Source organism: Carassius gibelio, chromosome B9, assembly GCF_023724105.1.
Source record: "Carassius gibelio isolate Cgi1373 ecotype wild population from Czech Republic chromosome B9, carGib1.2-hapl.c, whole genome shotgun sequence".
NCBI lineage: Eukaryota > Metazoa > Chordata > Actinopteri > Cypriniformes > Cyprinidae > Carassius > Carassius gibelio.
In genome coordinates this window covers 27,629,276-27,656,431 of record NC_068404.1, presented here as the reverse complement: position 1 = coordinate 27,656,431, position 27,156 = coordinate 27,629,276, and the positions used below count along the sequence as shown (strand labels likewise).

The 27,156-nt window shown below is 34.0% G+C and overlaps 1 protein-coding gene and 1 long non-coding RNA gene across 2 annotated transcripts in view; one reads left to right on the top strand and one right to left on the bottom strand.

The window, feature by feature from the left end:
* Positions 1–37: 37 nt before the first annotated feature.
* On the top strand, positions 38–26,890 carry LOC127965156 (uncharacterized). Its single transcript, XR_008155261.1, has 7 exons — positions 38–174; positions 1,332–1,499; positions 5,478–8,520; positions 12,394–12,967; positions 20,010–20,319; positions 23,290–23,481; positions 26,751–26,890. It is a non-coding gene; the product is annotated as an uncharacterized LOC127965156 (long non-coding RNA).
* Positions 58–27,156, bottom strand: part of LOC127965155 (potassium voltage-gated channel subfamily H member 7) — an 82,294-nt gene continuing 55,195 nt past the window's right edge. The window contains exons 7-15 of the mRNA XM_052565760.1: positions 26,757–27,156; positions 23,262–23,461; positions 20,043–20,295; positions 12,373–12,578; positions 12,209–12,293; positions 8,296–8,499; positions 5,470–5,626; positions 1,319–1,496; positions 58–294 (exon numbers count right to left, since the gene is read on the bottom strand). Of these exons, the coding sequence (XP_052421720.1) occupies positions 58–294; positions 1,319–1,496; positions 5,470–5,626; positions 8,296–8,499; positions 12,209–12,293; positions 12,373–12,578; positions 20,043–20,295; positions 23,262–23,461; positions 26,757–27,156 (1,920 nt within the window). The remainder of the gene's footprint in view (positions 295–1,318; positions 1,497–5,469; positions 5,627–8,295; positions 8,500–12,208; positions 12,294–12,372; positions 12,579–20,042; positions 20,296–23,261; positions 23,462–26,756) is intronic.

The window sequence follows — 27,156 nt, the reverse complement described above, 5'->3', positions numbered from 1 at the left end:
TGCCTGTTTTCATTACATCCTTTATGCCTCCATGTAGGTGTGGAAGAGCTGTTGTGGTCAGTGCAGTGCTGGATCAGACGGCGGTCTGTGCAGCTCCAGAGCGGCTGTGGTGTCTGGGAGCAGGGATCTGGACTGCTGGCGCGTCAGAGGAAGAGTCTGGCTGTTTGTGAAGCGGTACGTGGTGCTGGATGCCTGTGGGGACCGTGTCCTGGGGCTCTGCTTTGGGTTGGAGTCTGTAAAGGCCAAACCTGATAGAGAGTCTTTGGGGTTCGTCATGGCCAAAAAGTCAGCGTTCTGTAAAAGAGGGGTTTAGTGCATTGTTTATTGGTGATGATGAACATTTAGCATGTGTATTTCAGTGTTGTGCATGATTCGGAAATGCATTATTAAAATGAAATGTGTAGTCCTTAAAGCAGCCAATTACATCCGGATTTAATCAGCATGGTACATTTTTTAGGAGTAACCTTCAGAGAAAAAAATCTGGAAACTTTATTTTTTATTTTTTTAGTATCAGTGAGATACTATTATATTTTTTTTTCATGAATAATTTTTCTTTTTACATTTTTGTTTTTTTATTTTAATATTTGTTAAAGTTTTAGTCATTTTATTTTGAGTTTTTGCCATTTTTATTATTATTGTTTTTAATATGTCTATATAGTTTTATTTTTTAATTTCAGAACTAGCTGAATTAAAATTATTAGGTTTTTAAAAACATTGTTCAGTAAAAAAAAAAAAAAAAAATCTGTGTTAACACTGACATATGTACTGTATAGATATATTTTTTTTTAATAATTAAAAATATCTATTTATTTTTTATACATTTACAAATTTTGTATAAATCTATAATACACCTACTCTATATTTAGACTGACCATGACTGATCACAAAAAGGCTGATATGAAATGTATGAAAAATAATCAGTGTCTGCAGCAGATGGCGCCCTGCAGCTGGTCATGTGATCTCATTCCAGTGTCACCATATAACACATACTATTATGCCAGGAAACACTTCTCAATGCTCTTAGAGAATCAGGGCATAAAATATGCACTTATTCATGCAATATTAGAATTATTTAATGCATATCTCAGATGCAGTGAAAAAGATTTGTTAACGGTAAAATAAATTATTCATAAGCGAAGAAACTCTATGTAGACCTCAGGTATGTACTGTAACTTAGGATGCATCTTCAAAACGTATGATGCTTATTAGGAGTTAAGCATCATAAACATATATAATGTATGTATACATGCACACACATACACATGACATCTGGTTTAGTTAACGGTTCAGTTTTTGTTCCTGTTGTTGCATGTGGCACCTGTGCTGTGCAGTGCTGTGGGATGCTGGGAACAGAAGCCACGGGCTGCACTCTGATGGCTGGTCTCTTGTCCTCGGGACCGGCTCTAAGGCTGCTGTAGGCCGGGGGTCCCAAACACGTCTGTCTCTGCAGCAGCTGCAGGATATTCTGGATGTCTGACGTCATCTGACACTCTAACCTGGTGAGACAGGAACCAGAGCGCTGTGAAACTCACCATACATTCATAGATCTCTGTGACAGGATGAAACATGTGTTGTTCAAGTTTCTGTAACTACAGTAATATTCAAAGGTTTGGAGTCTGTAATGTGTTTGTTCAATATAATAACATTATTCAGCAAGGAAGCATAAGAGTTTGATCTTAAGTGACAGTAAAGACATTTTGTTACAACGTTTTCTACTTTAAATAAATGCTGTTATAACAACACCATTGAGCAGCGAATCAGCATATAAGAATGATTTCTGAAGATCATGTGACACTGAAGACTGGCGTAATGATGCTGAAAATACAGCTGTGCATCACAAGAATAAATTACATTTTCACACAGAAAGCAGTTATTTTATTCTGTAAAAAAATTTCACAATAGTACTGATTTTACTGTATATAAAAAAAATAACAGACCCTAAATTACCAAAATAAGACAAAGTAATCATAAAAATATTTTATGTGACGTGCATCAAATGGTTCCTATAATTGGTTTTAATTGTATAATTGCAGTAAAAAGTCTTTAATTCTGTTAACCCTTCATATAGTGGTTCTGTTGTTCATTTTTGGATAAACAATGTGTGCAAACTTAGAAAACATCAAATAAATAATAAGCTACATATTAAAATAAATAATAAATATTTAAGTAAGTTAAATAAAAAAAAATAAAGTATTTTATATTTTATTTTAATTTTATATTATTTGTAATAGTCAAAAATACACTGTATGGGTCAAAAACAAATATATTTTAAGCCAAAAAATAAAATTAAAAATAAAATTAAATAGGATAATAAGTAAAAATCCTGTCCCATGAAGATATTTTGTAAATTTCCTACCGTAAATATATAAAAACATATTTTTTGAATAGTAATATACATTGCTAAGAACTTCATTTGAACAACTTTAAAGGTGATTTTTCAATATTTAGATTTCTCTGCTCCCTCAGACTTCAGATTTTTAAATAGTTGTATCTCAGCCAAGTATTGTCCTGTCCTTACAAACCATACATCAATGGAAATCTTATTTATTCAGCTTATGACTGAATTATGACAATTACCTTTATGCCTGGTTTTGTGGTTCAGGGTCACTTTTATATAGCTCTTTTCACAAAGTACTACTTTCAAATGCTTTACAGAAGATAACTGCAGTAAGTCTTTAATTCTGTAAGCTCTTCATGTAACAGTTCAATGTAATGAAATGGTGCACGGTTGATGTGTGTTGACTGTTGTTGTCCAGCAGGGGGAGATCTTGCAGTGATCTGTCAGCATTGCATGCATCTGATTACTTGTTTCCAATTCATCACTTTACCTGCTAAACTGTCATGATGAAGTTATTGATGACCTAGTTTGTAGGGCAGAGTAGAGAGAGAGAGATGATTGCTTCAAGCATAGAAACCATGAGCTGGCCTTTCACGAGCATTTCAGAAGGGCACTTTCATTATTAACACTCCTTAAAAATTGACACCTGAAGCTTGAGGAGGCATGTTCATTTTCCTTCCAGATAATGGATGTGTGCGGAGGGAGTATGATTTGAGTTCAGCGGTGTGATATGAGGGTTGATCAGAAGTGTGTAAGACACACCTAATCATTATAACAGAGAGTCAGGAAACAAAGGAATAAGACCATCCCTCCTTCCCTCCTTTCTTGGAGTCTGCAGGCTGGCGATGTTCCCGCCGTCTCTTACGCACACGCAGCCCAACGACACTGAAGCAAAATGATTTCTTGAGCTGAATTGAATGGTTAGCGTTTGCAACACAGAGCATCTAATAATTTTCCGTATGGAACTGAAGCTGTAATAAATCTTGTGTGCAGAAATACACAAGTGTGGATTCAATTTATGAGACGCAGAACGCAGCTGTTTCAAGTTCATAGCGGAATCATGCTGAAATGTGTGTGAGTGTGTGTGTGTGTGTGTGTGTGTGTGTGTGTGTGTGTGTGTGTGTGTGTGTGTGTATATATATATATATATATATATATATATATATATATATATATATATATATATATATATATATATATATATATATATGCTCTTGTTTTTGTGACATATCAGGACACAACTCTGTATAATGTATGAAACAGGTATTACAAGGAGAGGGTGACTTATGAGGACAAAACCCATATCCCCATTTTTCTAAACGCTTATAAATCATACAGAATGAGTTTTTTTGAGAAAGTAAAAATGCACAAAGTTTCCTGTGAGGGTTAGGGTTAGGTGTAGGGTTATTGTAGGGCCATAGAATATACAGTTTGTACAGTATAATAACCATTACGCCTATGGGATGAACACACTTTTCACAAAAACAAACGTGTGTGTGTGTGTGTGTGTGTGTGTGTGTGTTACCATTGAGGTGTATCACATTGTGACATTATTTTCATGATTATTAAGCATAATTTTTACACCAAATTATTTTTACTGGTATGTCCAGATGCTTTACTTTAGAGATTTTTGCATTTCAGAGTTTTTCTTTTTTTTTTTTTACAATAAAAACAAAGTCAATAACTCTACTTCTTACTGTCATTCAAATTGTCCAGGAAAATGTGTCTAATGAGTATAATGTCACAATACAACGAATAGTAATGGTCCAAAAACAGGCTTCATTGTCTTCAATTAAAACCTAATGTTAGATGTTTTGGTTGAATGTGAGCTGTACTTGTGCTTGTGAGGTTTCATCTGATTCTGTGCTGTAAGACGTGTGATGTGGCGCTTAGCTGATGCAGGGTTTTTGCTGCCTGGTGTGTCTTTCTCTGTAAGCCAGTGTTACAGCTAAAAATACCACCTGCTGTGATTCTGCTGCTCCACTGTGTGTGTGTGTGTGTGTGTGTGTGTGTGCGCGCTTTAACTGCCGTTATCTAAACTTGTTTTGTCAGCTGAGGCTAATTTTCATGTGCATGTGAATGATAACCACAAGCAATGTTTTTATAGTAATGTTTACTGCAGGCGTGCATGTGCTTAGTGTAATTTGTTGTAGTGTACGGAAGACTCGCACAGCTCTCACAGATGCACACAGTACTTCACCATTTCAAATGTTTCTTAAAGGTCCCCTGAAGTGCCCTGAAACACGCAGCATTATATTATGTGGTGACATAATGTCAACTGAAACAGGAAGACAGGGCGGGACATATTGAGCAGCCCCGCCCCCTTTTTAAAATAGTGTTTTGTTTATATCTGCTCAGGCCAGAGTGGTTGAGCTCGGTAAAGCCGCATTTGACAGCCACAGTCTTATTGATTCAATATGAAACTCTTAGTAAAACAAAAAAGTGATCATAATCATGCTTAGACTGTGTAGTTTTAAAAGTGTTTAATATATATGCCGACGATACATTAAAATATAATGGTAAGACACACCTGATTTGGAGCACACTGGCTTATAGATAACTTCAAGACTAACATATTGATACTGACACCCAAAAAACGTACATGTTATACATAAATGTTACATATGACTCAAGGGAAGCTAACATGATAAAAAAAAAATAAACCGAAATAATATATTTAATGCTATACAGCAATGCAGCATTAGTTTGTGTATTTTATTTTTAATAACTGTCCTATATATTTTTATTTAATAAAATTAGTAAATAGTAAAAAATTACTTTAACAATGGGATAGATTATTACTAATTTAAAAAGATTTAATTACATTTCTTTTTATTTAATTCATGTATTTTTTTAATTATTAAATACATTTTTTATAATAATTATTTTTATTATTTAATTATTAAAACATACAAAAACAGTGTTGTGTCATAATGATGAACATTAACTTATATATAACTTATATTAACTTTCATTCATCTGATGCATTCATGGTATGTAATGCCCACTTTTCCACGCATTCACTTCCCATTTAAATAAAATTAATTCAGGGCATGCAATCACAAGTTTGTGTTTCTGATCATTTTAAATGCAATGCATTGTTTCCTAATGAAGCGTGATCTGGGTTTTACCTGCTCAGGTGTTCCTGCAGTTGGTCTAGTCTCTGCTCCACTTCTCCGTACGTGACGTCACAGTCCAGATCATCATCTTGAGCGGCGCCGTGCTCCTGCGCAGCCGTGTCCATGTCTGCTTTCACACTGTCAGCTACCCATCCATCAGTCTGCATCTCTGAAACAGATAAGATACACACACATTACTGTTGTGTCATTTCATTCAGTTTTTACTTTATAGACAGAATCCTTTTTGTTTTGTATCCTATTTGATGCATCTGGCTTTTACGCATCATATGAGACCCTGGAGCACAAAAGCAGTCTGAAGTCTCTGGGGTATATTTGTAGCAATTGCCAACAAAACATTGTATGGGTCAAAATTATTGATTTGTCTTTTATGCCAAAAATCATAAGGATATTAAATAAAGATCATGTTCCATGAAGATATTTAGTAAATTTCCTGCCGCAAATATATAAAAACTTAATTTTTAATCAGTAATGTGCATTGCTAAGAACTTCATTTGAACAACTTTAATAATGATTTCCTCAGTATTTCGATTTTTTTGCATCCTCAGATTCCAGATTTTCAAATAGTTGTATCTCTGCCAAATATTGACCTATCTTAACAAACCATGCATTAATGTAAAGCTTATTTATTCAGCTTTCATTTACCTATACATATGAATTAATATAATTGACAGTTAAGACTGCTTTTGTGGTCCAGAGTCACAAAAGTGAGAATATGGAGCTAATACGTGAGGAGGAAAAAACATTTTATTCAGAGGCATGCAATTCTTTTAACTTGTAAATCAGCAAGAAATGATCTTGATAATAGTTTAGCCGAATACTTACATAAAATGAAATACACTAAATATCCGCCATCGGTCTATATCTCCAGTAATATGTCTTAGTATGAGTATATTTAAATGTATTTAAATTATATTTAAATTTAATATTCAAAACATATATTGCAAAGCAATACAAAGAGTGTTTATCTTGAAATACTACTTTCAATAATATATTGGTAGTAATTGCATACTTCAAATTCAAAAATCAAGGAAGATTATAAAAACTGCATGTTTTTCAGCCTGAAAAGCTTTCTATCATATGACTATGAAAAGATCAGAAAAATAGTGTACAATGTTATATCACCTTTTAAACAATTTAGTTGTGCTTTTCGTCCTTTTTGGTGTTTAACAGTCTCAATTATGGCGTGGGTTCAGAAAGGCATGAAGGGAAATGATTACAACATTTAAATTGTTGGGGGTACAATTGCTTTAACATTACAATGGCATGATAATCATATTGAGTCGAGTGTGTTTGTGCACGTGGAGGGCATTTTCCAGTAGTTTGCGTGGCTGAAGCGCAGGAGGGAACACTGTGTGCTCGTTCAGGAGAGTTAGGGAAGATCTGGCCGCTGGATTTTCCTAAAGCTTGTAAAACGGGCCGCGCTGTGCCTTAAGCTCCTGAAAGACCCTGTTTACCGTGGCATGTACCTCTCTCTCTCTCACTCTTTCTCTCTCTTGCTCATCATGCTGCTTTTGCCTGGATTTAGGAACAGACCGATGCGATCAATTCTTTTTATATTTGCGTCCGAGCTCTGTTTCCTTTTATACCCTGTCGAGCAGTGTTTTAAGGACTAACATGTCTGAAAAGTTTTAAGGACGAATGTGCGATGGTTTGTTTGTTTTGAAGTCATCCATCAAACTGAAAGCCTGCTGCTTCTGAAAGCTGAAAGCACCGAATGTACAGAGTATTTTAAAACGTGTGAAGGTCGATATGCTTTTATTTTTTATGACATCAAAAAGCGACAGAGGAGTGTAAATAATTTATCATTTCCAGGTAGAATAAATTAAAAAGTTTAAAAATCGACATTAGAAAATATACAGTTACATTTTAAAAGTTGATATAAATGATCAACTAAATGATATAAAATACAAAATTATTAATTAAAATTAATGGCTATAAATATTGCCATCAAGATAAAAAATTTATACATTTATATGTACATATGTAAATACATTCATATAAAAATATAATATAAAAACTGCAGAACATGGCACATTGGTAATATATGATTTCTATAAATATGTTAAATATGATGTCATCAGAGTATATATATATGTAATACTAATCAATTTAAAGTCAAAGATTGAAAATAACAGTTGAATCAAATTGAACAATTAAATTGTTAGTTAAAAAAAGATGAATAATTTATTTCTATAATGAAATATAATGTGCTCACCAAACGTCTGTAGGGTTTTGGACGATCAGCATAAATCATTATTATTTTGTGATGATTCTACATCAAAAAGGGACAACTAATAGAACATGTTATTTAAACAAATTTATATATATAAAATAAATAAATGGTACACTGCAACAACAGCTACAAGTAAAACATTCCCTGTACGCAAAGAAATAAGGATTTACGCTGAGGTTTTTCCTGTCATGATCTGCTCTATAATATTTGAATGGCTAGATGATGACAGATTCACACATCGATCTCATTAGTGACTATTAGCGACTTGAGCTGTGTTTGTGAATAAAAGATGTTTGTGACTGAATGCCCAAGTCAGACTCGATGAGATCCACTGAAACCTTTATTAAGCATAATGGGCTTTTTGGGAAACAGACAGGAGAGCGATGTCTCGCAAACAAACCACGTAATGAGCACAATCTTCCCCTAGACTTGACCTTACTTGGTTTTTAACTGACTTTGACATTTGTCTACAATTCCCAAATGTGCATCAGGCCAAATGAGTTTTTGAATGAATTAGGACATAATGTATGGTGTATTTGTCCCTTCAGATTTGAAGCGACAGTGAACGAACTCTGAATGCTCACCATCATATGTGGTCTTCTCCGTGTCTTCAGCAGGAGGACTGCAGGTGTAGCTCTGTACTGATGGATACTCTGTTATACCTGCTCCCAGAAGCCTTTGCTGTTCCTCTCTGGAGGTGTGACGGTCCTCTGAGCTTCTCTTAGAGCTGAGACGAGACTCTCGCCGCTCCTTCCTGCACTCGCTGTCTGTTTCCTTCAGGCTTCCTCCTACGGGACGATCGGTCAGAGGTACAAAATGTACTCAAAAACAAATTCTGGGACAGACTCCATGGAAAACAACAACAAGAACACTGTACGAAAACATGTTTTTAATCCGAAAGAGTTTCAGAGCACACTGAAAATAATATACTTTGGACCTATATATATATATATATATATATATATATATATATATATATATATATATATATATATATATATATAATTTTCTGTATACATGCATATATTTAAGGAAAATATGTTATATTTGTATATTAACTATATTTATATATAATATAAATTGTATATATAAATACAGTGTGTGTGTGTGTGTGTATATATATATATATATATATATATATATATATATATATATATATATATATATATATATATATATATATATATATATATATATGTGTGTAAATGCATGTAAATATTTTCAAAATATATACCGTAAGAATGTGTATTTATATTAAAGATACATAATAAATATACACAGTATACACACTAAAACTTTTATTTTGGATGCGATTACTCATGATTTATTGTTTGACAGCACTTGTTCAAACCAGAAATTAATTTAATTTAAAATAAACCACAAAATATTTATTTTCCAAACACACTGAAAAACATTCATACCAAGTAAAGTGATTAATTTTTTTGTTTATTTGTTTTTATTATGCTAAAATGTTACTTAATGTAGGTCTTTTTTTTTTCTTTTATTATTAATTTTAATTTAACAATAAATAAATGCTAAATTAGCTATAATATGTAGGTAGAATTTTCACTTAAAATAAAGTAAAAAACATAAATGTATTCGTTTTTTTTTAGTTCAATACAAAATGTTCAAATATTATTTTCCAAAGACAAAATCATTCATAACAAGTAATTTATTATAAAGACCCAGCTGTAGTTATATATATAATTGTTTATTATATAATTATAATTACACAATTATTGTTTTATAACTTTTGGATCTTTACAACTTAATTTGACCATAAAAACCAAATTAGTTTAAACTAAATTATAATATTAAAGTAGAATTTCTACCCTAAAACTAAAAGCATTTTGTTTAGTCAACATGTAATTTATTTTACCAACTATAAATAAAGACAACTTTGGAAGACCTTAATGATTATTTTGCTGCCTTGTTAAAATATGCCTAATATTTTCTGTTATGTATAAAATAAATAAATAGTAATAGTAAAACTCACAACTTTTTTTCTAGCAAAAATTGTCCATTAAAAATACTATTTAATGGCATAATAATTGTTTAGCATTACAGAAATGTGAATTTTACCTGTCGTTGTTTAGTATAGTATACACGATTAAGACATTCAGAGCTCAGAGAGAGTATTTATGATCAGTGAGGGGCAAAAACTAAATGGTGTTTCCAGTCACTTTCTCAGTACATTAACCAGCATTAAGCGGTTTCCTCATAACAGACATTTATGAGGTCATAGAGACACTTCACATATATTTTGTCTTTGTCCTTGGAGTTCAGAGTAAACTGATTTTATGACCATATATTTGGTTCTCCCTGGTTGTTGTAGTAGTGCATTTAAGCCATGCTAAGTGTTTTTCCACGCAAAGCTTTTTAAAACGTCCACACAGTGTTTTAAGAGCTCACCAGAGATATAGATGATCATCATGATTACAGCTATAAAAAAATAACAGTTTATCCTGCAAGAATGCATCTTCAAACAATTCATACAACTCTGTGTGTGCTGTTTATATATATATATATATATATATATATATATATATATATATATATATATACATAATACATTTTATTTATAATTCACTTTTCTCACACCCAAAGCGCTACAGCAATGTAAAAAACAAATTAAAATGCTAAATTCTCTGGATAATCTGGAGTGGGGCTGATAAAGATGAAGAGAATCAGCAGAGCGAAGAGGACGAGAAGACATGTAAGAGGTAACTAAATCACAAACATAAGAAGGAGCCAATTCATGCACAGCTTTATAAGTTAAAACAAGTGTTTTAAACTCAAGACGTGATTGAACTGGAAGCCAGTGCTAGTTACAGACGACACCACTGTTAGTTGTTAGGCTGTTAGTGAGAACACGTGCTGCTGAGTTCTGAATATATTGAAGTCCTTTGATAGATTTTGCTGATAGACCAATGTAAAGAGAAGTGCCCTAATCAGTTCTTGAAGTGATAAAAGCATGGATGAGACTTTCAGTATCAGGTGCAGAAAGGAATGATCCAATCCTAGCAATATTTCTGAGATGATATGATGAAATGCTGATTTAGTAACACTCCTAATGGGAGCCTCGAATGTCAAATTATCATCAAATATGACACCAAGGTTACGAGCTTGTGTAGACGGCAGTACAGAACTGTTATCCAGTGTCAGATTAAAAATGCTATTTTTTTATGGATGGCTGCTGGTGTTCCAATAAGAAGAACCACAAGGGACAACCCATTCCTAAAATGCACATCGGTGCACGGACCATTTTCCTTTGTTAAAATAGCAAAAGTGGAATTGGACACCCTCTGAGTGCACCTGCACCGTGCGCTTTACACTTTGCATTTAAAACGTTAAAATAGGGCCCTCAGAGCTATTTAATTTTTTCCTGCAAACATTCAGAAAGGATTGCAGAACAAACTGTAACATCAGACTTTGAACTGATGTATATTTGGATATCGTCAGCATAAAAAATGATAACCAAGACCATGTTTTCTAATGATTTGAGAAAGCATATAAATGCTAAATAGTATGGGCCCCAAAACAGAACCCTGAGGGACACCATATTGGACCTGACTAATGTCTGATTTGTTATTTCCCAGAACAACAAGCTGGGATCTATTTGTAAGGTAGGATCTGAACCAGTCAAACACAGTGCCAGAGATAATGAGTCAACTCTTTAGTCTATTAAGTTATATAGAGTGACATACTGTGTCAAATGCTGCACTCAGGACTAATAAAACCAAAATGATAGAGGCACCTGAGTCAGATGAGACCAGGAGGTCGTTCATAACAAAGCGCTCTCAGTACTGTGCTTAAAAATCTTGTTTGGATTTGCAGCATCATCACTTATCATACATGAATAGTATTCAGCTCTCCCTCTCTCTATACACACACACACACACACACACATATATATATAGGCTATCAGCACACACAGAGTTGTATGATTCGTTTAAAGAAAAAAAATATATAGGTTATGAAGGCTTTTTATTCATTAAGGACACACAAAAATTATTAAAAAGTGACAATAGTGACATTTATAATGTTACAAAAGATTTATATTTCAAATAAATGCTGTTCTATTAAAGAATCGATTCATCAAAAAATCCTGAAAATAAAATGTATTCAAATGTATCAACATTAATAATAAAATAATTCTTGAGCAGCAAAATTAGAATTTGAAGGATCTTGTGACACTGAAGTAATGATGCTGAATTCAGGTTTACATTACAGGAATAAATTTCATTTTATAATATATCGCAATTTTTATTTTATTTTTTATTGTAGAAGTACTTCACAATATTACTGTTTTTACTGCATTTTTATCAAGTAAATACAGCAAAAGATTTTTTAGATATAATAATTTTTATACATTACGGTGCATTTTTGTAATGTGTGTTGTCTTTACTAATCTGAACTGAAACTGTAAATTGTAACAATTTTTACCCTTAAATTCCTGCAATGGTGTGATATAATTAATAAACAGATCATATTCACCTTTGGATGGTTTGCGTTTAAAGGAGATCTTCCTTCGGCTCTTGGTCTCCTCTCCGTCTGAATCACTGGCTGGTGAATAAGTGGCCTAAACAAACAATAATAATAATGATGATTTAATTTAGTCTATTTAGTGTGGTTAATTTCTAGCTGTTAATGGGAAGAACCTTTGAACTGTCATCCCGCAGGTTAAAGGTCAGCTCCAGATTGGTGAGGAAATAGTCAGCGAACTCTGGATACATGTCCAAAACCTCCAGGAGCTCCTCTCTCTGGATGGTGTGCAGGTCACAGTAGCTGAGCGCTCGCACATCTGCGTTGGACTTCCCGGGCTTCGCATACAGGTGGATCATCTCGCCGAATATGTCATTTGTACCTGGAGAAACAAAAGACACATTCAGGTTTGGCATATCATAAGTCTGCATGGTATTTTTGGACAAATGTTGGATTATCTGGACAAGTGCTGTGACAGAGATCTGTCTGTGTGCATGTGGTAGCATTCATCTGCGCTGGATTTCAGATGTTGATTGTGTCTGTATAAGCGTGTCTGTGCAAGCGGTGTCAGTTTAGGTCAGAATCTGTGCATGCGGATTATCTCCGAAGAGATTATGAATCAGATGATGTCAGGTATAGTATATGCTCTTTTTAAATAACAAATGATTGTTCCCTTGCTTTTGTTTAAAGGCCTCATCGTCGGGGTTTCTGTTGGGCTTAAGGTCCGAAAACGTCTTAAGTTGCATGTTCACAAATCAAGGCCATAAAAAGGTTAGAGCCAAAAATCTTGAATTTATAAAATAATGGCATTAAATGTTGCATGCAGTTCAAAAAATGAATATAATTTTTTGTATCTTCGTCTCGTATTCGAGTATAAATATCTACATTTCCTTAAAGCAAGATACATTTATTTGAGATGCAAAATCAAGATTTTAAGTAATGTTTTCTGAGAAATTGAAAACCAAAACCATACATAAACAATTTTAGTACTAGAAATAAACAACAAACTGAAATGAAACAGAAAAACTACTATATTCAACGAGTTAAACATGGGTAAAAAGTACACACAAACACACACACACACACACACACACATACAGTCTTGTTCAAAATAATAGCAGTACAATGTGACTAACCAGAATAATCAAGGTTTTTAGTATATTTTCTATTGCTACGTGGCAAACAAGTTACCAGTAGGTTCAGTAGATTGTCAGAAAACAAACAAGACCCAGCATTCATGATATGCACGCTCTTAAGGCTGTGCAATTGGGCAATTAGTTGAAAGGGGTGTGTTCAAAAAAATAGCAGTGTCTACCTTTGACTGTACAAACTCAAAACTATTTTGTACAAACATTTTTTTTTCTGGGATTTAGCAATCCTGTGAATCACTAAACTAATATTTAGTTGTATGACCACAGTTTTTTAAAACTGCTTGACATCTGTGTGGCATGGAGTCAACCAACTTGTGGCACCTCTCAGCTGTTATTCCACTCCATGATTCTTTAACAACATTCCACAATTCATTCACATTTCTTGGTTTTGCTTCAGAAACAGCATTTTTGATATCACCCCACAAGTTCTCAATTGGATTAAGGTCTGGAGATTGGGCTGGCCACTCCATAACATTAATTTTGTTGGTTTGGAACCAAGACTTTGCCCGTTTACTAGTGTGTTTTGGGTCACTGTCTTGTTGAAACAACCATTTCAAGGGCATGTCCTCTTCAGCATAGGGCAACATGACCTCTTCAAGTATTTTAACATATGCAAACTGATCCATGATCCCTGGTATGCGATAAATAGGCCCAACACCATAGTAGGAGAAACATGCCCATATCATGATGCTTGCACCTCCATGCTTCACTGTCTTCACTGTGTACTGTGGCTTGAATTCAGAGTTTGGGGGTCGTCTCACAAACTGCCTGTGGCCCTTGGACCCAAAAAGAACAATTTTACTCTCATCAGTCCACAAAATGTTCCTCCATTTCTCTTTAGGCCAGTTGATGTGTTCTTTGGCAAATTGTAACCTCTTCTGCACATGCCTTTTTTTTAACAGAGGGACTTTGCGGGGGATTCTTGAAAATAGATTAGCTTCACACAGATGTCTTCTAACTGTCACAGTACTTACAGGTAACTCCAGACTGTCTTTGATCATCCTGGAGGTGATCATTGGCTGAGCCTTTGCCATTCTGGTTATTCTTCTATCCATTTTGATGGTTGTCTTCCGTTTTCTTCCACGTCTCTCTGGTTTTGCTCTCCATTTTAAGGCATTGGAGATCATTTTAGCTGAACAGCCTATCATTTTTTGCACCTCTTTATAGGTTTTCCCCTCTCTAATCAACTTTTTAATCAAAGTAAGCTGTTCTTCTGAACAATGTCTTGAACGACCCATTTTCCTCAGCTTTCAAATGCATGTTCAACAAGTGTTGGCTTCATCCTTAAATAGGGGCCACCTGATTCACACCTGTTTCTTCACAAAATTGATGACCTCAGTGATTGAATGCCACACTGCTATTTTTTTGAACACACCCCTTTCAACTAATTCAACGAATTGCCCAATTGCACAGCCTTAAGAGCGTGCATATCATGAATGCTGGGTCTCATTTGTTTTCTGAGAATCTACTGAACCTACTGGTAACTTGTTTGCCACGTAGCAATAAAAAAATATACGAAAAACCTTGATTATTCTGGTTAGTCACATTGTACTGCTATTATTTTGAACAAGACTGTATATGTATATATACAAAACTACTAAAACGGACAATAACATAAAACTTTACAATTTGATTAAAACTAAAATAAAATAACTAATTTAAAATATTAATAAAAACTGCAACAGTTTTTGAGTGAAACTTTTTATCCCTTAACTGATCTTAAAGTCTTACATTTTCTTTCATAAAGCTTGGAGAAACCCTGAGAATACGGGATTTGACATGTTTTTGTGATTTAAGATGGTTTAAGTCGATCATGAAAGCCTGTATAGTTTCCTTAAATGTTATTTTTAGGAAACTGAAAAGAATAAAGAATAAAGCCTGACTGTAAAATTTTCAAAGTTGTCACTGTTATATTTGCCATCTGAATTCGATTCTTCTTTCCTCTGTTTGCATCCCGCATAGTGGTTAGTCTCGTCTTCTTTGCATATATTTAATAATTTATGCCTTTACTGTATTGATTATTGTGTGCATCTGAAAACAGGACATGTGTTGAGTGACATGACAGATGTGATGCAGCATATCATTGCTGCAGAACCAAAGAAATTTAGTAAACAATGAAGAACCTAACCGCACACAACTGTCTGTGGTATGTAATATATATATATATATGATAAGGCTGCATATATTTAATAAACTTCTGCTTATTGTCAGAGTTGTGCTTGTAAACTGTCAGGCTACTTCATATTTTGGTGAAAACTTTCATTCATGATCCTTTGATGAAAAGATACTTTTGTAACATAAATGTTTTCACTGTCACTCTTAATTAATTTAATGCATCATTGCTGAATAAAAGTATGAATTTCTTAGCTTAAAAAATCTTACTGACGCCAAAATTTTGAATAAAAAGTATATAAATATATATATATATAATATTAATTATAATACTACAAATAATACACACACATGGAATATTCTTGCTCGAGAATTTTGATTAAAGTGTCACTTTTCTCCTTATAAATGACTATTTTAATCAATATGTCTCATAACTTTGAATGCTCCTCTGGTTTCAGTTGTGTTTTTGTTTATTTTGGTGACGTATAAATAAAGTCTTCCCATCTGCCTGCACTTGAGTCTTCGCCTCTTGCGATCTGTGACATTACGTCCTTAATAACAATGGATGAAAAGTTTAGAGCCCTACTGATGATTAAGTCTAGAGTGTGTCCACCTTTGTGTGTGGGTCCATACTGAATCTACAGGTAAAAAAAAGCCTCAAGTCCAAATATTCATTTATCACCAATTAACTGTTTGACAAACACTTCCTGCTTGTCCAGATCTGAATTAAAAAAAAAAAACCTCAAACATGCTCCGAAGTGCCGATCTGAATCAACCGAGTCGCGAACATGCTCCGAAGTGCCGATCTGAATCAACCGAGTCGCGAACATGCTCCGAAGTCCCGATCTGAATCAACCGAGTCGTGAACAGGCTCCGAAGTGCCGATCTGAATCAACCGAGTCGCGAACAGGCTCCGAAGTGCCGATCTGAATCAAACGAGTCGCGAACATGCTCCGAAGTGCCGATCTGAATCAACCGAGTCGCGAACATGCTCCGAAGTGCCGATCTGAATCAACCGAGTCGCGAACATGCTCCGAAGTGCCGATCTGAATCAACCGAGTCGCGAACAGGCTCCGAAGTCCCGATCTGAATCAAACGAGTCGCGAACAGGCTCCGAAGTGCCGATCTGAATCAACCGAGTCGCGAACAGGCTCCGAAGTGCCGATCTGAATCAAACGAGTCGCGAACATGCTCCGAAGTGCCGATCTGAATCAACCGAGTCGCGAACAGGCTCCGAAGTGCCGATCTGAATCAACCAAGTCGCGAACAAGCTCCGAAGTGCCGATCTGATTCAACAGAGTCGCGAACAGGCTCCGAATTGCCGATCTGGAAACCTCGATCAAAGAATGTAAAAAATAACTCTATTTCTCTAATAACTCTAATAACTCTACAACTCTATGAAACAATCAGATCACGTATCTAAAAATAAATCGCTATAGTAAAAGAGAAATAATAAGAGGAGTGAAGTTTCCTACCGTTCTGCTGTGTTTGGTCCTCACTCGCGTCTGACGCTCCGTGGCGCGTCTCCGCCCCTCACACGCGCGTTTACAGCGCTAAATTAATCATCTTTGCTAATTATTATACATTTACTTCATTGTCAGCTTCAGGTACTTCATTTATTATTGTTCAATGAACTGTTTGAAACAAAAAAAGGTTGTATTTCAGTAATAATTCTAAATTATCAAAATAAAATATATAAAATAATGGTTTCTATTTTAATATCCTTTAAAATATAATCTATTTCTGTGATGTGCAGCTGTATTTTCAGCATCATTCCTCCAGTCTTCAGTGTCACATGATCTTTAGAAATCATGAAAATATGATGATTTATTATTAGAACTATTAATAGTTGTGCTATCAAATATTATTTTGGAATCTGCTATACTTTTTTCAGGATTCTTCGATGTATAATTTAATTACATTTTTATTATTAGAATTATCAACAGTTTTGCTGCTAAATATTATTTTGGAATCTGTGATACTTTTTTCAGGATTCTTTGATGAATAAAAGGTTAAGATTAAATAAATAAACTTGATTAAAAGTACAGATACGTAAAATAAAATATTACTCCAGTAAGAGTAAAAGTACTCCTTTTTCAATTTTACTCAAGTGAAAGTACAAAAGTACTCGTTTTTTTATGTACTTAAGTAAAAAAAAAGTAAAAAAGTACTGAAAGATAGATGTTTGCAATTTTATATAGGCTAATTTAATTTTATATTAGCACATTTTTTTAATATAATCCTACTGCTCAAAATACCTGGGATTTTTTTCCAAAATAACCACTATATGGAGTCAAGATATATTTTTCTTGTTGATATGGACTACGTTGACGAGAATAATGTTCACTGTGAAGCTTACACTGTGATGTACCTGAGAGAAAACAGAGATGATCTGATTTTCACCAGTAAGAAAAAAGTATTTTAAAGTTTGTGGTTTTATAGAACATCACAGTTATATATGACATGATAATAAGGCCTGAAGTTAGGAAGAACATTTTAAGGAAAATATAATTATATTTTCATAATGATTTTTTTCCTTCTCCAAACCTTGTCTGTGGTGTAAAAACACATCTCTTCCCCTCTATGATAATTACTGTAGTTACCATGTTCTGAACACCACATCCTTTCTTTTCTCCCCAGATGTAATATATATATATATATAGGTGGTTGAATAAAAATATTTGGACATTATTTATAAAAATTACCTCAAGTTAGCACCAGCAAGCTTGTTAGCTAGACATTTAGCATCAGCTACAATATTTACTTATTTTCAGTATGGTTATGAATAAACATTCATGTCTGTCTAACCTTACTCGTCTAGTTAATCCAAACAATATAACGTTACTGTTGATAAACAATTTAAAAACAGACGTCATGGTAGCATATTATTAAAACTGTTAATATTACGGCAGCGGGGAATTTGGACATGCATGAGTTATTTTAATTAATCTGTGTTAGTTTAAGGTTATTTTATTTTATTAGCAAAAGCAGGAGTATTTTTTCCCTAGTCATCATCTATTATAAAATGGCAAAAACGTCACCACAGTTCTCCACCAAAGTTCACTCAAGTTATAGTTTATCTAAAAAATCATCGGGCTCTGAGTTGGACCTCTAAATGTCAGGCCCTCGGAGCGATTGTGCTTGAAATAAGCTGCAGGTGACATTCAACTCAATCGGCTAAAACGCCTGACACAGCTGTTCACGAGGGATCACCTCACCATGAAGAAGCAGACACAAAGCACTCTGGGGAGAGGAGAGATGAGAAGCACTTTCTTTTTTTAATGGATCCCGAGAACATCATTAAACACGCGTTCAGGGTTCAACGTCAGTTCGACAGCATTTCAGCATAAATAGTCACTTTGTGAGGTTTGAGAACTTGTTCCCCGTGGCCTTCTGCGCCGTTCTTTGTTTTGACCCTATTATGTCACCGGATCAACCGGCAAATATTCATCAGGTGAAAAAAACAGTGCTTTTAAACGGTGCTGGAGCTCAGAAACACCTGTCAGACACACACAGCTCTCTCTGACACGAACTGCACGTGTTAAGCTTGTAAGGCTTTCACACAAATGACTGCAAGATTGTGTTCGGAACAAAATACTACCCTACTATTACTATAACAAAATACTATTTCTCCCTCTAAAACACTCGGCAAACATCCATCACAGGAAACAAAGAGCACAGTGAGAGTAATAGGCTAATGAAAGATATTATACAAGGTTTTAAAAATAGTCCACCTCTGATTAAAATAGTCATTTATAAGTGAAAAAGTGATTCCTTAATTAAATATGTAAGGCAGGGATATTCAATTCATGTTATAAGAGATCTACTCTCTGAATCTGAATACACACACACATACACACACACACACACACACACACACGCACACACACACACACACACATAGTTAGCAAGGATTCATTAAATTAATAAAAAGTTTCAGTAAAGACAATTATAATGTTACAAAAATGTTCTGCTTTAAATAAATGCTGTTCTTTTGATCTTTGTGCTTATCAAAGAATCCTGAATCTTTTTTTTTTGTAGCATGAATAACAACAAACATAAGGGACTTAAGGGTTTTTTATTTTTATTTTTATTTTAATATCACTTTTATACTGTTAAGTGTCTAAAATGTTGAGGCTTTTTTATTTGTATATTTTCCGTTTTCATTTTAATGTTAAAATGTTTTTTGTGTGTCTATTTTTTTGTATAATTTTTATATATGGCTAGTTATAGTTTTATTCTATTCAAATCTATCTATCTATCTATCTATCGATCTATCGATCTATCTATCTATCGTTCTACTGTATCTATCTATCCATCCATCCTTCCGTCCGTCCGTCTGTCTATCTATCTATCAATGTTATATATTACATTTATTTTAATGTTGTAATTTAATTTGATTTGTTCATTTTGCTTGGTTCAAAGCCACTTTGCTTTTTTATCAAGTAAGCAATATTTATTTCTCTTTCTCTTTCAACTATAAATATTTGGTGTCCAATTATTTATCTCAAGCCTTCTCTTGCATTACTTTTAATGTCTTTTTCCTTCAGTGTTTCGTTTAGAAGGAGCGCATGCTCTCGTACCCAGAATGGCCACCACTATGTCATCCTTGAGGATCTCGATGGATCCTCGAGACAGGAAGTAGAGCGCGGTGAGGACGTCCCCGCAGTGCACCAGCGTATCTCCAGGAGGAGCATGGGTGGTTTTGAAGCGCATGGCGAGAGCGCGCAGACATCCTTGAGTCGCACCTCTGAAAGCCTTGCATCCCTGAAGGAGACTTTGGTTCAGATGGAGACAAATATCTGCCTGTAAACACTCAGGAAAGCCTTTTAAGACCTGCAGAGAGATGCGAGAATGAAGGTGAAAAACACTGTACATCAGTGCAGACACTATCTACATCAACACACTGTTATTCTGTAATGTTATAGGCTCTGTTCGGAAACAGAGAGAGATGCCTTACTGTTTATAGCATTGAAACTGATTTCAGTATACTGTTGTCTGGTGCTAACGATTAAGTACTCTTATTATAAATATTAAGTACAGTTTTTGACGTGCACTACTGTGCTTAAGTTTGGGTCAGTAAGATTCTTTTAATGTTTCAGAAAGATGCCTCTTTCTGCTCACCAAGGGTGCATTTATTTGATCAAAAATACAGTAAAAATTGTTTATGGTTCAGTAGGCATGTGTACTGAGCAGAACTTAATTGGAAACTTCTTGTTTGGAAATTGGAAATGTTTTATGTTTTGTTAGTTTTGATAAGAAACAAAGTCTAGTCTTTAAAAATAGTGTCTATTTTTTCAGGATTTTCTGCTCAAGAAACTTTTCTGATTATTGTCAATGTTGAAGACAGTTGTGCTGCTACTGTGATACATTTTATTTTTCAGCAATAGAAAGTTCAAAAGTACAGCTTTTATTTGAAGCAGATTTTTTTTTTAACCCAATTTTTTATTAGTTTATGAAGACTTTTTTTTGGATGGACTTTTTCACTCAGCATTTTGCAATGCTTTATGGCCTTGGAAACATCACGCTGCCTTCAAATTTGGCCAGAAGAAGAGGCGTCTGTCTTTTTGAACAGCCTTTGTGTCTGAAGTGCTTTTATGATGCTTTAAAAGTGACAATTCACTCAGTTCTGGAACAGAGCCTTGTGTTGAGAGTGTTTTTCCACTGCTAATGAAATTATTTTGCATTATGATGTTTCTGCCAATGTGTTCATCCAGTTAAAGTGGCAGGAGAGAGACTTTAAACTACACAGACTAATGTTCCAAGTGCCAATTACTGTGCTCATATAAGCGGTGCAATCATCAATTAAAAGAGTTGAAATAATGAGGGCTCAATAATGGCAAACAGAGACGATTCAGTTTCTTACTAACAGCAGACTTGCTAATCTCCAATTCTCTCCTAACTCAGATTGGCTACTGTGCTTGAATTATACAACAATTTGATCATTTTCATGCACTTTTTATTTGAAAAAGTGTTTTCTGTGTTTTCTGAACATTGATTAGACAGTATCATGAGAATAAGTAGTAGGACATAAATCAATTTTGAAGCACTTATTATTTGATTTGATTTGATTTCTTGTGCTTTGTTTTACATTTTTATTTGATTTCTTAAAGACGATATCACGAGAATAAATGCTAAGATACACATAAAATATAATCAAAAAATACATTAAAAAATCAAATAAAATAAGTTATATTGCCCAACTCTATTTATATATTTTTTTACATTTATTTATTGAAATTATAATGATTTTGATGCACTTTTTATTTGGTTATTTATTATTATTTTGGTTTCTTAAAGACATCATTACAAAAATTAATTTTATAAATACCTGTATGTATAAATTTATAAAAATATATATTTGGAAATTTTGATTACTTTGATGCACATTTTATTTGGTCATTATTTTGAATTTATTTTTTTATTTTGTATTTATTTTTTTTGGTTTCACAGTATAATTGGAATAAATTATATATTCATCAAATATCACCAAAAGGCATCTTTTTTTTTTTTTTTTTTTTTTTTTGGAAATTGTGATACATTTTTACTTTTATTTTCCCTTTCATCATAAATAAATAAAGATTTGCATGAAATATCATCAAAAGTAAAAAAAAAAAAAAACATAATAATAACAATAAAAAAAGATCAAATAAGTTATATTTCTCAGCCCGAAACATTTTTTGGAAACAAGCATTTTCTGTTAAGAGACCTTGAAGAAGAGTGTTAAAGATGCACTTTGTAACTGAGGTGAGCAGAGTGAGGCTGATGTGTATGAAAGAGTCTCTAAAGACATGAATGAAGATGAGTCCTGACTGTATATAAATACCTCCTGCTCTTCCCGGGGCGACGAGGTCGTTCCATTTCATATGTGACAGACATGGAGAGAGAAAGAAAGGTGTTGCTTTCAGTACAAACACTTACATATTTACACTGATGTGATGCCATGTGCAAACAGCATTTCACAGATCACTGCGAGGAATAGTTCAGCCAAAAATGTGGATAAAAACTTTGAATTTGGGTCATTTTCCTGATGCAATATTATCATATTGCTTCAGGAGATATGAAATACAGTGCATTCTTTGTATACAGTGTTATATTGGCATCATAAAGATACTATTATATTAGTTAATATTTTGCAATTTTTTTTATTTCAGCAATTTTGTTTTGTTTATATAAATAGTTCATTATTATTTAATTTGAGATTTTATTGGGTTTAGTTATTTTAGTGCACTAAATAAAAATGAGAAATATTGCATTTGCAACAAGATTAAAGTTTTTTTTTAAAAATACATTTTATTTCGGATAAAATAACAGCATGTGGGTTTACATCCATATTAAAGAAAGTAAATAATTAATGAAAATTACTGAATTTCTCCAATAAACGTGACTTAGCACTGGGATTCCCAAACTTTTATTTCAGCCGAGCCCTTGAATCTGACATGGTGCTAAAAAAAATAAAGAAAAAATAAAAACTTTTTTTAGGGTAATATTTCAATAGTTTAACAACACATTCACGTGTTGCTGGTCAGTGGTCTAATGTACAGTAAGTAAACAAATACAATATTTAATCTTTATCATAAATGTAAGATTATTTTGATTTTGATTACATGTATTTGTAACATATATTCAATGTTACATTTTTAGAATTTAGTTTGCTTTTCAAAACCCTTTTTTGTTCTTGTTTTATGATGTCTTAAATGACCTTATGCCTTAAAACATCACTGACTGATCCCATCTTAGTGAATGATCAATTCACATCAGATAAAGATCTGAAAATAAGATGGTTGAATAACTAGACGCACCATGTTCATGTCGATGCCGTTGGTGTAGGTCCACGAGTGCTGGAAATACTCCTCCAGTCTCTGTCTGAGCGGGTTTGGGATCTGGTGGAATCGGATGAACTCTTTCACACGGAGCATCTGCATGTGGTACCGTGCCGTTCCCGAATACAGCCTCTGGATGATGGCAGAAACATTCCCAAAAATGCTGGCGTACATCAAAGCTGGAGAGGACAGGACAGAGGTACACAGATGAAAGCTATTGCCAGGCAGTGCTTTAAGTGGCCCAAAAGAGGTGCCGGTACCCTATTATAGCAAAAAAATATATATATTTTCTTTTTTTTTTTTTTTGATGATTCCCCTCATCCCCTGAGGTAAGAACAACTATATTGAAGGGCTTTTATATACAGCAGTCAACAGGCAACCTTAATAATTAATCCTTTTATTAGTTTGTGGATTTCCTTGAGCTAGAAAGAACAACTGAACATAAATAAAATGTGCAAAAGGATTTTGAAAAAAATACCCTTAGAAAGAGCTACTGCATTACTGCATTCAAACTCCCGAACGGACTCAAATGATTCGCGAACCAGCCCCGAACTCCCAAACTGACTCAAATGACCACATTGCTAAAACTGTCCAATCCTGCAGATTTGCTTTATTCAACATCAAGAAGATCAAGTCCTTTCTTTCGGAACATGCTGCACAACTCCTTGTTCAAGCTCTTGTTCTGTCCAGGCTGGACTATTGCAATGCTCTCTTGGCAGGTCTTCCAGCCAATTCTATCAAACCTTTACAATTAATTCAGAACGCGGCAGCAAGATTAATTTTTCATGAGCCAAAAAGAATACATGTCACACCTCTGTTTATCAATTTGCACTGGCTTCCAATAGCTGCTTTCATAAAATTCAAGGCATTGATGTTTGCCTACAAAACTACCACTGGCTCTGCACCCATTTACCTAAATTCGTTACTTCAGACTTATGTGCCTCTAGAAGCTTGCGTTCTGCAAGTGAACATCGCTTGATTGTGCCATCCCAAAGAAACACAAAGTCACTTTTACGGATTTTTAAATTAAATGTTCCCTTCTGGAGGAATGACCTCCCCAACTCAATCCGAGCAGCTGAGTCCTTAGCCATCTTCAAGAATCGGCTTAAAACACATCTCTTCCATCTTTATTTGACCCTTTAACTTTAACTTTAACTTACTATTCTAATTCTATTCTTTAAAAAATCTAACTACCTTTGTAATCTTTTTGTATTCTATTTTCTTTTCATTTATTATGCAATTGTGTATGTGTGTGTGTATGTGTAAAGACCTCTAACTAGCTTGCTCTATTCTTTTATTTTTTATTCTATCTGTTTTCTTTTTATTTATGATATTAGTTAAAATCCCATGCTACGTGTACTGTGTTAACCTAACTGAGACTTGTTATAGCACTTATATATCATTGCTCTTTTTGTTGTTTTTTATTGCTTCCACTGTCTTCATCTGTAAGTCGCTTTGGATAAAAGCGTCTGCTAAATGAATAAATGTAAATGTAAATGAATCACTCTCCGAACTTCCGAACTGATTCAAATAATTTGCGATCCCCAAACTGACGCAAATGATTCGGCAATCGACTTTGAACTCCCGAACTTACTCAAATGATTCGCGAACCCGCTTTGAACTCCCGAACTGATACAAATGATTCGCGATCCACAAACTTACTCAAATGATTCGCGAACCCGATTTGAACTCCCGAACTGATTCAAATGATTCGCGATCCACAAACTGACTCAAATGATTCGCGAACCCGCTTTGAACTCCCGAACTGATTCAAATGATTTGCGAACCCTATACGAACTCTCGAATTGATTCAAATGATCCGCGAAGCCGCTCCGAACTCCCGAATTGATTCAAATGATTTGCGATCCCCAAACTGACTCAATGATTCGCGAACCCGCTCCGAACTCCCAAACTGACTCAAATGATTCGTGAACCCGCTCCGAACTCTCGAATTGATTCAAATGATCCGCAAAGCAGCTCCGAAAATACTTAATTTTATATATTTTTTTCTATTATTCACAATAAACTATCTTATTAAATATTTTAGTGTCTTATGCTTTTTCAGTTATATTGATCCATAAACGGTAGAAATGTAAATAAAAATTAATAGTGTATAAAATAATAAATTAGTCTATTTTTAATAAGTCCAAACGGTTATTTATTTACTTATTCAAAACTGACTGTCTAATTAAATAGTTTTGTGCTTTATGCTTTAATAGTTTGTGAATAAAATGCTTTTTTTTTAAATAAAATGTATTAATTAGATTAAAAATGGATGTTAATTTAATTTAATTTATCTATTTACTTAACTGCATGCTAGCCTGTCAGCCAATAGGATTTAGTTATATCACAACACTGAGACATGATTGGCTACTTGCAATTGCTAGTCAAAGGCAGATGATATTAATATTTTATCAATATTGATTAATATTTCGTTAATATTTTCATTGGTAGTTTTACAGTTAATATATATTTTTGTCAGCATTTAAAAGTACACCAGCTGGACTAAAGATCAACAGACATGGATTAAAGATGATGTAATGCAGTCTTTGAATGGAAAAGACAATAAACATATTGATACACAGCATTGTTTCCAAGTATTAGAATCCATCTGGTAGATTGAAACAGAGATTAAGTATATCAGGATGAATAGTTTTACAGATGCCTGGGTCATTTCAGATTCACTGCAGTCATCTCAGGACATGCACTTCAACTGGATTTTACTCATAAATTGAAACTTTACACAATTTAACTTGTGAAGTTATGCTTCAGTATACTACCATTCAAAAGTTTGGAGATTGTTATGTTTTCTAAAAGAAGTCAACAAAGATGTATTTTATTTGTATTAAAAATAGAGTAAAAACAGACATATATAAAATATTATTACAATTTAAAATAACTGTTTTCTATTGTAATATGTATTTAACATGTATGATGCTCACCTGAATTTTCAGCATCATTACTCCAGTCTTCAGTGATCTTTTAGAAATCATTCTAATATGCTGATATGATGCTCAAGAAAGATTTTTGATTATAATTATCAATGTTGAAAAAAATTCAATTTTTCAGGATTCTCTGATGGAAAACAAGTTCAAAAGAACAGCATTTATTTAAAATAGTAATCTTTTTGTAACTTAATAAAAAAATGTGTTCACTCTCTCTTTTGATCAATTTAATGCTTTCTTTTTGGATGGTAGTGTATGTATTGCATTTATTACACAACATCATGCTTTTATTTTGTATATATTGCCATTTTCACCCAAACATTACACTTCTGTCATTATTTACTCACTATAATGTTGTTGTTTTTTTGAATGGAAATGTTCTCTTTTTATGTTTCTTATGAAAAATAACAATATATTGGTTTGGGACATCATGAGAATGAGTAAATAATGATGACAGAACTGTCAGTTTTGGAACGATTGATTCCTTTAAGCTATTTGTGTACATACACTACATGTTTTTCAGACTTACATCCGATGAGCATGACGCAGATGGAGAAGATCTTCTCCGAGTTGGTGTTCGGCGACACGTTTCCAAAGCCCACGCTGGTCAGCGAGCTGAACGTGAAGTACAGTGCGGTCACGTATTTATCCTTTATGGATGGCCCAGAGCAGTGCTCACTAGAGTTGCATCTCTTCCCAAGGGACACCTCGAGATTGTCGAGCCAGCCGATCTTATGCTCCAGGTACGGTTTCTCTACGTTTCCAATGGCGTACCAGATGCAGGCCAGCCAATGGGCAATCAGAGCAAATATGCACATGAGCAGCATCAGAACCGCTGCGCCATATTCAGAGTAACGGTCCAGCTTCCTGGCAACACGAACCAGTCGGAGGAGCCGCGCCGTCTTCAACAGGCCAATCAGAGTGGTCGT